The following is an 11,811-nucleotide window of genomic DNA, read 5'->3' as shown; positions in this document are numbered from 1 at the left end:
CAGCCCCGCACAAAGTAATTTATAAAAAGAAAAAAAAGCAAGAAAGAAGTCGTCCTCCATTGCTCTTACTCCTAAAAAAGGAAAAAAAAATCACCCGGTTACCGTGTGGCCCACCAAACTGTTTGTACATTTAGCCCACAAATTAAAAATTAAATAATTACTTGTCTTTCAACCGTCTGACCTCCATGTGTCCGCACATCGTTTATATTTCACGGGGCCATCTGCGTGTTGCTGCTCCCCTCAGCCCTCTCATCGGCACGTGAGTGCGGCCCGCAGAGCACAGTCACTCGTGTGTGTGGGGACTGAGAGAAGCACGCAGACACGACGGGAGTCGCGTCACTCCATCGGGAGAGTGACCGCAGCAAAAGAAAAAACACATCAGGGGAAAGGAACTGCTCACGAGGCCGACACCGAAGGGTGCGCCACCGCATGAAATAAGCACGCAGCAAAAAAATCCCTAAAAACCGACAGGGTGTGGCTGTGTGTGTGTGGCGCTGCGGGTGTCTGCCAGCCCTGGCAATAAAAACAACAAAACAAGAGGGAAAGAAATGTGTGCTCCGCCCCACAGGCCCTCGTCGCACGCCCACACGTCACGGCTGCCTCAGCGCGCCGTTCGTCGCGGCCCCTCCTCATGCGTGCATCCGGCGAGGCGCACAGGGCCTTCGTCATGAGCGTGTCGGTGGGTGTGCGAGTGGAGCAGTTGGGCGGGAAACACACGGCACCCCTCACAGGAAGAATGCAGCAAAAAACAATTAAAAGAGGGAAGAGTAGAAAAGAAAAAAAACGTCCATAGTGATTGCCCCAAAAAACAAAAGAAGGAAAGTACTAAATGAAAAAAAAAAAATTTGTTATTTGCAAGGTGAAATTTGTTCCTAGCGGTGTGTGTGAGTCGGCGGTGGGGAGGTTGCAAGTGCTCCACACTGAGGCCGCACACTCCTCACGCAGCCGCAAGCCCCACAGCCCCAGCAGAAGAAGCAGCGGAAGCAGCACCCTGCTCTCACGCATAGTGCCAGCAACGCTGTTATCCCACTGCGGCAAATTTTAAAGGCTGCTGCTGAGTGTCGCCGCCTCTGCTTCCTTGACCTGTGGATGGAGCCCTTCTTGTCCCTTGCCTTCAGCGTTATGTGTTGCTGCATTTGCTGCGTCGGGGGTGCCCACAGAGAATTGGGTTGGTTGATCTGCCTGCATCACAGCTCCACCTTCCGTCCCCACCGTTTGTGCATCATTAAGATGAGGAAGCACCAACATCAGTAATGGCGGCGCTTGAATATGTAACAGATGCCAGAGCTTCATGCCCATCGGAAGATGTGGCAAATGCCGGCTGGTCTGCAGTTCCCTCCCTTGCTGAGGATGTCGCGGCGTTGGGCTCCGCTGGTTTGGGCTCCGCTGACTTCGGCTCTGCTGGTTTGGGCTCGGCTGGTTTGGGCTCTGCTGACTTCGGCTCCGCTGGTTTGGGCTCCGCTGGTTTGGGCTCTGCTGACTTCGGCTCCGCTGGTTTGGGCTCTGCTGGTTTGGGCTCGGCTGACTTCGGCTCCGCTGGTTTGGGCTCTGCTGGTTTGGGCTCGGCTGGTTTGGGCTCCGCTGGTTTGGGCTCCGCTGGTTTGGGCTCCGCTGGTTTGGGCTCTGCTGACTTCGGCTCCGCTGATTTCGGCTCCGCTGGTTTGGGCTCTGCTGGCTTCGGCTCCGCTGGTTTGGGCTCTGCTGACTTCGGCTCCGCTGGTTTGGGCTCCGCTGGTTTGGGCTCCGCTGGTTTGGGCTCCGCTGGTTTGGGCTCTGCTGGTTTGGGCTCCGCTGGTTTGGGCTCTGCTGACTTCGGCTCTGCTGACTTCGGCTCCGCTGATTTCGGCTCCGCTGGTTTGGGCTCCGCTGGTTTGGGCTCTGCTGACTTCGGCTCCCCTGATTTCGGCTCCGCTGGTTTGGGCTCTGCTGGCTTCGGCTCCGCTGGTTTGGGCTCCGCTGGTTTGGGCTCCGCTGGTTTGGGCTCTGCTGACTTCGGCTCCGCTGATTTCGGCTCCGCTGGTTTGGGCTCCGCTGGTTTGGGCTCTGCTGGTTTGGGCTCTGCTGACTTCGGCTCCGCTGATTTCGGCTCCGCTGGTTTGGGCTCCGCTGGTTTGGGCTCTGCTGGTTTGGGCTCTGCTGACTTCGGCTCCGCTGATTTCGGCTCCGCTGGTTTGGGCTCCGCTGGTTTGGGCTCTGCTGACTTCGGCTCCGCTGGTTTGGGCTCCGCTGACTTCGGCTCCGCTGACTTCGGCTCCGCTGGTTTGGGCTCCGCTGGTTTGGGCTCTGCTGACTTCGGCTCCGCTGGTTTGGGCTCCGCTGGTTTGGGCTCTGCTGATTTCGGCTCTGCTGACTTCGGCTCCGCTGGTTTGGGCTCCGCTGACTTCGGCTCCGCTGATTTCGGCTCTGCTGACTTCGGCTCCGCTGGTTTGGGCTCCGCTGACTTCGGCTCCGCTGGTTTGGGCTCGGCTGGTTTGGGCTCTGCTGACTTCGGCTCCGCTGGTTTGGGCTCCGCTGGTTTGGGCTCCGCTGGTTTGGGCTCCGCTGGTTTGGGCTCCGCTGGTTTGGGCTCTGCTGATTTCGGCTCTGCTGACTTCGGCTCCGCTGGTTTGGGCTCCGCTGACTTCGGCTCCGCTGATTTCGGCTCTGCTGACTTCGGCTCCGCTGGTTTGGGCTCCGCTGACTTCGGCTCCGCTGGTTTGGGCTCGGCTGGTTTGGGCTCTGCTGACTTCGGCTCCGCTGGTTTGGGCTCCGCTGGTTTGGGCTCTGCTGACTTCGGCTCCGCTGGTTTGGGCTCCGCTGGTTTGGGCTCTGCTGACTTCGGCTCCGCTGATTTCGGCTCTGCTGACTTCGGCTCCGCTGGTTTGGGCTCTGCTGGTTTGGGCTCCGCTGACTTCGGCTCTGCTGATTTCGGCTCCGCTGACTTCGGCTCCGCTGGTTTGGGCTCCGCTGATTTGGGCTCTGCTGGTTTGGGCTCCGCTGGTTTGGGCTCTGCTGACTTCGGCTCCGCTGGTTTGGGCTCTGCTGGTTTGGGCTCGGCTGGTTTGGGCTCCGCTGACTTCGGCTCCGCTGATTTCGGCTCCGCTGGTTTGGGCTCCGCTGACTTCGGCTCCGCTGATTTCGGCTCCGCTGATTTCGGCTCTGCTGACTTCGGCTCCGCTGATTTGGGCTCCGCTGACTTCGGCTCCGCTGATTTCGGCTCTGCTGACTTCGGCTCCGCTGATTTGGGCTCCGCTGACTTCGGCTCCGCTGATTTCGGCTCCGCTGACTTCGGCTCCGCTGATTTCGGCTCCGCTGACTTCGGCTCCGCTGATTTCGGCTCCGCTGATTTCGGCTCCGCTGATTTCGGCTCTGCTGACTTCGGCTCCGCTGATTTCGGCTCTGCTGACTTCGGCTCCGCTGGTTTGGGCTCCGCTGACTTCGGCTCCGCTGATTTCGGCTCCGCTGGTTTGGGCTCTGCTGGTTTGGGCTCTGCTGACTTCGGCTCCGCTGACTTCGGCTCCGCTGATTTCGGCTCTGCTGACTTCGGCTCCGCTGATTTCGGCTCCGCTGACTTCGGCTCCGCTGATTTCGGCTCCGCTGACTTCGGCTCCGCTGATTTCGGCTCTGCTGGTTTGGGCTCCGCTGACTTCGGCTCCGCTGATTTCGGCTCTGCTGACTTCGGCTCCGCTGGTTTGGGCTCCGCTGACTTCGGCTCCGCTGATTTCGGCTCCGCTGACTTCGGCTCCGCTGATTTCGGCTCCGCTGACTTCGGCTCCGCTGATTTCGGCTCCGCTGATTTCGGCTCTGCTGACTTCGGCTCCGCTGATTTCGGCTCCGCTGACTTCGGCTCCGCTGATTTCGGCTCCGCTGGTTTGGGCTCCGCTGACTTCGGCTCCGCTGATTTCGGCTCCGCTGGTTTGGGCTCTGCTGGTTTGGGCTCGGCTGGTTTGGGCTCCGCTGACTTCGGCTCCGCTGATTTCGGCTCCGCTGGTTTGGGCTCCGCTGACTTCGGCTCCGCTGATTTCGGCTCCGCTGATTTCGGCTCTGCTGACTTCGGCTCCGCTGATTTCGGCTCCGCTGACTTCGGCTCCGCTGGTTTGGGCTCTGCTGACTTCGGCTCCGCTGGTTTGGGCTCCGCTGACTTCGGCTCCGCTGGTTTGGGCTCCGCTGGTTTGGGCTCTGCTGACTTCGGCTCCGCTGATTTGGGCTCGGCTGGTTTGGGCTCCGCTGACTTCGGCTCCGCTGGTTTGGGCTCCGCTGGTTTGGGCTCTGCTGATTTCGGCTCCGCTGATTTGGGCTCGGCTGGTTTGGGCTCCGCTGACTTCGGCTCCGCTGATTTCGCCGACTTCCTTTCCGGAGGTGGAATGGTGACTTTATTCGCGTTGAGGGCGCCAATCTCAGTTTCATTCAACGGGCGGTTGTACAGAAAGACGTTCGCCACCGTCGCATGAATTTTTCCGCTGTGCAACTGCTCATCGTATGCGCCAAAGTAAAAGTGCGAGATCTCGTCCATTAATTCATCAGAAGGACGAGGCAAGGTCAAATTCAACAAGGATTTCCCGTCAACGTACACGGAGCCCACACCGTCATGCATTTTGAGCACCACGTGATACGTTTTGTCCAGCTCCCATTCAGCAAAATAACTCTGGTACGGCCCGTGCACCACGCTCCACTCCATATTATTATCGTACGACAGTCCCAGGAGCGTTGTCTTCCCCATTTTCCTCAGGCCCGTCAGGGGAGTGATGCCCTTCGGCACCTCGTGAATCGACACCGTTGCCGCAAGAGTAAATCCATAGTTTGCAAAGTGGAACGGTCTGGTCGGCCACTGCTTGTCCACGGGCCACTCGGCCCCCGCGCCTTGCCCTTCGAACGTCAACCCATCGGGAGCCTTTTTCGCCGCACCCCTCACAACAGCATTCACCCCGAGGTACTCGTCCTCCCATTTGTCCCCACGGAGCGTATCGGCCAAATGGCCCACAAGCCCAGTCGTGGGGATAGGAACAGAACAGTTCCCTCTTGACAGCGCGGCGCCCGAGGCCATTAAGCCGCATTGTCTCGACAAGGCATTGTCCTTCGCGGCCCAAGTATCCAGCGCACGCCATATCTTCTGCAGCTCGGACGTCAGATCCAGGAAGAAGGCTCCAGAGTTGCTTCCAACACCGGCCTCGTACAAACAATACAGTTTATCATTCGCGTACAACAGGGAGCTGGAGGTTGCGCTATTCCCAGTGGGTAACAGGCCAACCTGGTAAATGCGGTTGGTGTCTGTTAGCCACAGACGAATCTCGTTCTTTCCGTCGTGTCTGGGATATTCCAGCTGGGTGAGGAGGATCACCTTCTTTCCATCAATGGTTGCAGTGATGAATCCACTCTGAATGTGGAGCCCAAGACCTGCCAATGAGTTGCTCCACACGCGCGAGAGCGTCCCCAGAGCCTCCGTCCACGTGTTCCCCTTGTCAGTCGACTCGTACACCCTTCGGCGACCGTACTTACATGAGGTGATCATGATGATTTTCGCAGCCTCCCATTCAAGAATACTGGGGTTGGTGCAGCCTGCATGTGTCGCGCTTTTCGCAAGGGTCCAGTGCTGTTGACTGGGATTCATGTACATGATTGTGGATGCAGTGTCCCCTCCCATTGTCAGAAACTGCACGGGAAACACGAGCGTGCCATCCGTCATTTTCGTGATGGGAGTACTGGCATCGTTGAGGAAGCCAATCAATTCGTTGGATTTATAGGGATAAGGAAGGCGAATGCTCATAGAGACGGAATTCATCGAAAAACCTCCGCTTCGTCCAGGCCTTGTGTCCAGAAAATGGATAACAGACTCCACACCATTTCCTCCCCACCCATTGGCATAATGAGGTCTGGCCCCTTTCCGTAAGTCGTAGCCCTCCACAAAAGCAAAAAGCGGTCCGAAGAGTCTGTAAGGCGTGGTAAACAACATCTGGTGAAGGCGTGCAGCAAAAACGTCAAGATCTTCTGGCCCCGCGTACAACCGCCACGTCCTCCCACCATCAACGCTGATCCGTGCCATCAACTGCATGGACGCACTCCCGCTCCCCACAGACCCATTGAACTGAGCTCCAACAATGGCCAGGAGCATCCCGTCCACATTCACAAGATGAGGATTGCGGAAAATGTGGCCAGCGGCCGCTGTGTTTGCGACTGGATACTCCCTTGACAACTGCTCCAAACTGTGTCTTCCATAGGAATCGTCCACTCTTGTTCCATAGTTTTGGGCCTGCACAGACCCCGCGGCGGCGCAAGTCAACACGAAAAGGAGGAGCAGCACCGCGGAAGTAAACACACGCCGGGACATGTTGGGCCTCTGCGGCTCACTCTCTCTTCCTTCCCTCCTCCTTCCGCTGGATCCGGTCACGCGGCGACGGTTGTGTGTGCGGGGTGCCTTCACTGCAGCAACACGTGAGAGCATACAAATATGTGTGTGTGGGCGGTGTGTGTGCTGTTGGTCCTTTCAGTGCCTTCGAATTTAACAGTGGCGATTCGCGCTTGTTTGCTTTCTTTCCTAGCGTGTGTATGCGTTCAAGAAGTGGTGAAGAAAACAACAGCGGCAATACACCAGACACGTCAGTGAGAATCAGAGCAGAGCAGCCACGCAGTGAGTGGGGCACGAGACAATCCGGAAGGGACGGCACGGAGAAACATCGCACACAGAAAACAGCAACAACAGCAACACGGCAAGTCACGGCGGAAGCCAACACACACAAACAGAGAGAGAGAGAGAGAGACATGCACGCGGAATTTCATTATTCGGCGACGCCATTCAAAGTCCTGCCAAAACAGTCTGCAAGTGATAAAGTGATCAGTCACACGCTTCCGGTGCACCGCCGCGGCAACGACGCGGACACAAACGGAAATATGTGCACAAACGTGGGCGGCACCAATTCACAGCACCGCCACACGACACTCGCTCTCTCGGTGCATCCCACGTCCCGCCTCAAAAGTCCGCGGCAAGCACCAATCAACAAAATAATGAGGCGGCGAAAAAACAACTTCCGTGTAGGCACTTCAGGGCTCCACAGCAACGCCACCAACAGGAGCGTGCATCCCTCTGCTTGCAGCAATGCACGCCTCTTTGCTCCTGGCCTCTCGGGCGTTGAACACTACCCGACCATCTCGCGCTCACAAAACAAGCCGCACGCAGATGCCATTCATTTTCTCCGCAAATGGTGTTGCCGCTCTGAATTATGTGCAAATAATCCATAGCACACCACCCAAGGTTTCTTTCCATTGCCACAAAAGAAAAAGACAAAAATGTTTTGAAAAGTCAACATAAATATCACTTCGCCCTATTCGCTGCGCATTGCCCCGCAAAGAATCGTTGTTACTCGCCCTCCGCTCTCCTCTCATCCCATTCCTGCCTGCCAGGACGTACATCACAGTCGCAATCCCTCCCAAGAAAGACTTTGTCACATGCTGGCACGGGCCACATTATTCCCCTTGCATCCCGGTCTCCCGCCCACAGGAGGGCAAACAGGGAGATTGTGTGCATGTGCGTGTGGATGGCGATGTACAAAACTCATCGAAATTCAAAGAAATACGGCACGCAGGGCAACCCCGCCCACGGATTGGAGAGTCCACCTGTACACCGCAGCAGGAAGAGCAGACGTCCTCTTGTTACCTTTCTGAGAGGCCGATTCATTATCATCACGCCGCCTCAACAGCGTGTACCGGCGAGCGGAGGAGATGACTGCTCAATCGCACCTCGTGTCGGAGGCGCCCACAACGTCTCCCTGCGGCCACTTGCCGTCAGCAACAAGCCGCATGGCAGAACGCAAAACAATTCACCCACTCGCCAATAAAATAAATAAAAATGCATCTCACCGCCACAAAACGGCCATCAACATCTGTTTCACGGCAGACACCAAATGCCAAGGGATTAGTTAAGAAAAACAAACACACGGATGGTCTCCCACAATACATTCCAACAAAGAATAGTCTCTCAACCCTGAAAATAAACACCGTAAATTCACAGAAGCCGCCTCATCGCGCCAAAAATCGTGCGATGCCCCTCCTCGCAATGCTCTGCTGTCTGCAGATACCGCCCTCTGTGGTGTTCCGGCAAAAAAAAAACATTCACAAACCAACAGCAAGAGAAGCCTCCACACGCAACGTGTGCACCACCGTGGAGCATCGCTTGTCTCCCCGCAAGTAAAAGAGGCGCCGTCACATCATCCGCAAGACTCGCCACAAACACGCCAAATTGCAAAGTACGCAACACGCTCCGCCGTGACCATCGCTTTCCCGATAAGGCAGCCCACTCCCGTCCACCGTGTCTGCCGAGCAGGACACACCAGGCCTCCCGCTGCAACGCAAGAGAGATTCAGAAATACGCAACGGATCCCGTCGCAGTCGTTGGCTCAGCCGCCGTGTTGAGGTTTGGGATGGGCGGATGAAAGAAGAAAAACAAAACGGGCAAAAAGCCCCGCGGAATCCCGCATTTCACGCAGTCCCAATGACCCGAGGGTCCTCTAGGGACGCCTGGGAGACGCATCCGCCACACTCTCACGCACCATCATTCACGGCACCCCAATCGAATCCAGCGGGCCTCGCGAAGCACACGGCGCGCCTCAATGGCGTGGCGAGCAGTCTTCTCGGAGAAAAGGACGCGTGGCGATGGTTCCCCTCCCCGCTTCACTTTTCTTTTTTTTCTCCTCCTGTTTTTGGTGGCATGTCACAGAAGGGGAGCGTACTTCATGTCCCCGAGCCCTTCTCTCGGTGCACGCACAAAAACAGAGAGGGAAATAATAAACGAGTGGGTCAGGCGGCACGGAGAAATAAATGTGCGGGAGACAAACAAACCAAAAGAACAAAAAAAGAGCCCGACAGATATGCACGCAGCATATTCAGCGGAAACGGGTGTCACCTTCAGTGGGTAAATTAGTAGCCAATTGCGGCGTCGATCGCCCACGGTGAGAAACAGCGTTGTGCTCACAATATTTTTGACTTGTTTTCTGCTTCCCACCCCTTCTATTTCTCCCTCATCCACCATCTTCACGTTTACTGCTTGCTGCCGCCCTCTCCTACCTTCGGCAACACTGCCAGGTTTGGACGCTGCACCCTCCCCCTGTCATGCCAAATATATGCTTGCGCTCTTTAAAACCCATGGCGTACTCGCTTAAATATCATTTGTGTAAAAATTAAAAAAAAAAACTTTTAATAATTAAAGTAAAAAATAAAATAAAATAATAAAAACATAAAACTTGCAACTGGCGCCAGTTCATCTTCCTTTCGTCCTTACAGGGTACAAAAGTGTCCTGTCGTACTCAACCCTTGGAACCTCTTGCTCCTCATCATGCCCGTAGGCCCAAATGCGTTGTATGCGTGCCTCATCCTTCACCCAAACGTCTAGGGGGACCATGCCGTTATATGGCCCCTTGTACCCGCCACAGCACGCCCGTGGACGGTTCCACTTCATCATGGCATATGCATCGTTCGCACTCAAAGACCTGACGCGACGGCACCAGAGAGCGTCCGGTGGCTCCACCTCATTAGAGAGACGAATACTCGAGCTGCCGCGATGCACAAATTTGCCCTATGAGACATTTCGCTCCTGAAATCCAAGCAAACGGAGGCGTAAGCTGTAGTCGACATCCTCCACGCAAGCTGGGTAAAAGTTCTCGTCAAAATATCCCACCGTGCTGATTGCCAGGCGTGCCAACATAACAGATGTAAAACAACTGCTTTTGTAATACGCGCAGAAGTGCCCGTAATGCTTCGAAAACGCCTTTTCACGCTCCTTCACAGAAGCATAACGGATGCGGTCAGGCAGCAGCGCAGACGTCGACAATCGGTTATCGTTCACCGTGGAGCGCAGCACCTTCAAGCCCCGTCGCAAAACAGGACTGTACTCGCTCGGCTCATTCGCCACCTCCGCCGCCAACTCATCCATGCGAGCGGCATCATGCCTCGCCATTTCATGTACATCGCGTAGAAGGTTGGGAAAAAGATCGGGTGAAAACATTACATCGCTGTTTGTTACAAAACAAAAGGCACTTCCTCGCGCGGGAGCGAGAGTGCAAGTCGTAACCCGATGTTCACTGCAGCGCTGTACCCGATGTTTTCCGGGTGACGACTCACAACCAGGCGTCCGGGCCACCCATAGACCCTCTCGAGTTCCTGCAGGCACAACGACAGCATCGCCTCCCGCCCATTCTGCACCAAAACCAACAGCCGGATTGGCACATTGATGTTGCACATCATCCTCCGAAAGTCCATCAGATCGAGCATCAGCGGGACCACCATCAAAGGGATAACGTCCCTCCCGTTATTTCCCCCCAGCTGCCGTGTCGTTGGATCCACCAGAAGCCTTTCCCCGACGCAGCGGATATATTCCGCCCTGGTCGGATCAGCACCAAACCATACGCGGGATCGTCGTCAAGTATGAACTCCACTCCAAAAAAAAAGCATCAACATGGACAACAAATTTAATGTTAGAAGAAAGATAAAGCATCCTTTCCAAAAAAGGTTTTTGGCTTCGGTTTTTAAAATGCACGTGTAACTCCGCGCATGCCCCGTTGGAGGCAAAGCCAAGGGAGCATCTCCTGAAAGAAAACAAAAAAAGTAAAAAAGAAAAATGTGCCCAATGATGGTTCTGTGTGAATTTGAACAAAAAAAAAAGACTCCTTCCAGCGCAATGGTCATGCACCTCCATTTGGTGAGTGAAGTGGAGGCACGGAGCACGCAGGAGTCTCAACATGACCAGAAATAAAATAAGCAACAAAAGTAAAAAATAGCTAAGAATAAAAACAAAAGGAAAAAAGAGAGACCAATGGCACAGTAACAAATGCAGTTCTCGCCGCAACATGCAAGGCTCTCATACATCCCGTAAAAAAAAAAAAAAAAGGATGGCGAAACACAACAGTCCAGGGTGTCATTTGTAATAGCACATGATTCCATAAAGAATAAAAGTGTTCGTTGAGGAGCCCAAAATATCATGAATTTTGGAGGGCACCCAAATCGCGGACCAACAAGCCTGCGGCACTCACCACATATCCCACGCTGCTCAATCCCCATTCCTCTCATGTAAACTCCCCCCAAAAAAGCACAGTCACCAGACATCCTACATGCCCAAAAACAACAAACATATTTTAAACCGTCCTATCGACACCCGCAAATAAGAAAAGAAACTTCAGGTCAGCATAAAGACGTCGCAGGCACAAAAAAATAAAAAATAACTATTCTTCAATATAGGGAATTGTTATAACTCAGGGCGACAAACATCCGGACATTCTGAAAACGCAGTTCAGGATTTCAGGTCACACCTTGTGCCCAGTATTTCCCCAATCACCTCCCCCATCACCACCGCAAAAAACAACCGCACGGAACAGTACCTCAATCAGCACCTTGTCGTAATAGCCAAATTTTCTTTCTTTATTTGCCTATTGGGCGCAAACAACAAAAGGCAGCACCACCATTGGGGTCTCCATCCGTTTGAACCTTTTTTTTTCCCGTAATAAAACCCAGCTGCAGAGTTAGACATGAAAAACAATAATAATAAAAAATGTAAAGAAGTAATCAATGCAAAAAAAATCGACAAGCGCTCGCAAGAGCATTTCTATAGAAAAGAATCCTTTCACAGGAAATATATAAGTACACATAGAAAGATAGATCGATAAATAAATTAGAATAATCTTCTGGGTCGCTGGCCGGATCATGAGTTTATCAATAATAGAAACCAAACCAGATAGGAATAAGAAAGGAATAAATGGGATAAAGGTGGATTCACCACATTCCCAACGTTTAACACCTAGTAAGTGTATATATATATTATACCATACGTTAGCCTCAATTGTGGCCCTGCTC

At 54.2% G+C, this 11,811-nt stretch overlaps 1 protein-coding gene and 2 pseudogenes across 1 annotated transcript, besides 14 other annotated features; all 3 read right to left on the bottom strand.

Moving 5' to 3' along the window:
* Positions 1-3,771: a sequence feature (areas not merged during assembly with more than two copies in the genome that could not be assigned to a particular haplotype).
* Positions 140-160: a sequence feature (AT_rich).
* Tc00.1047053503739.20 lies at positions 1,040-6,418 on the bottom strand (annotated as a pseudogene).
* Positions 1,393-1,733: a microsatellite.
* Positions 2,338-3,158: a microsatellite.
* Positions 3,046-3,398: a microsatellite.
* Positions 3,493-3,668: a microsatellite.
* Positions 3,676-4,313: a microsatellite.
* Positions 3,772-3,830: a sequence feature (heterozygous, Esmeraldo-like haplotype).
* Positions 3,831-4,477: a sequence feature (areas merged during assembly that could not be assigned to a particular haplotype. This can correspond to areas where the two haplotypes were merged or to regions with more than two copies in the genome that were merged during assembly.).
* Positions 4,478-4,855: a sequence feature (heterozygous, non-Esmeraldo-like haplotype).
* Positions 4,856-11,811: a sequence feature (areas not merged during assembly with more than two copies in the genome that could not be assigned to a particular haplotype).
* Tc00.1047053503739.15 (uncharacterized protein) lies at positions 8,681-8,998 on the bottom strand (the record flags this gene model as incomplete). Its single annotated transcript, XM_801770.1, has 1 exon — positions 8,681-8,998. The coding sequence occupies one exon, from the start codon at positions 8,996-8,998 to the stop codon at positions 8,681-8,683; it is 318 nt and encodes a 105-aa protein (XP_806863.1).
* Positions 9,143-9,207: a sequence feature (T-rich).
* On the bottom strand, positions 9,225-10,517 carry Tc00.1047053503739.10 (annotated as a pseudogene).
* Positions 10,710-10,767: a sequence feature (T-rich).
* Positions 11,634-11,702: a mobile genetic element.

The sequence above is a fragment of the Trypanosoma cruzi genome, genomic scaffold, assembly GCF_000209065.1.
Source record: "Trypanosoma cruzi strain CL Brener 1047053514589 genomic scaffold, whole genome shotgun sequence".
NCBI classification, from domain to species: Eukaryota; Euglenozoa; class Kinetoplastea; order Trypanosomatida; family Trypanosomatidae; genus Trypanosoma; species Trypanosoma cruzi.
This window is presented reverse-complemented; position numbering and strand designations above follow the sequence as displayed.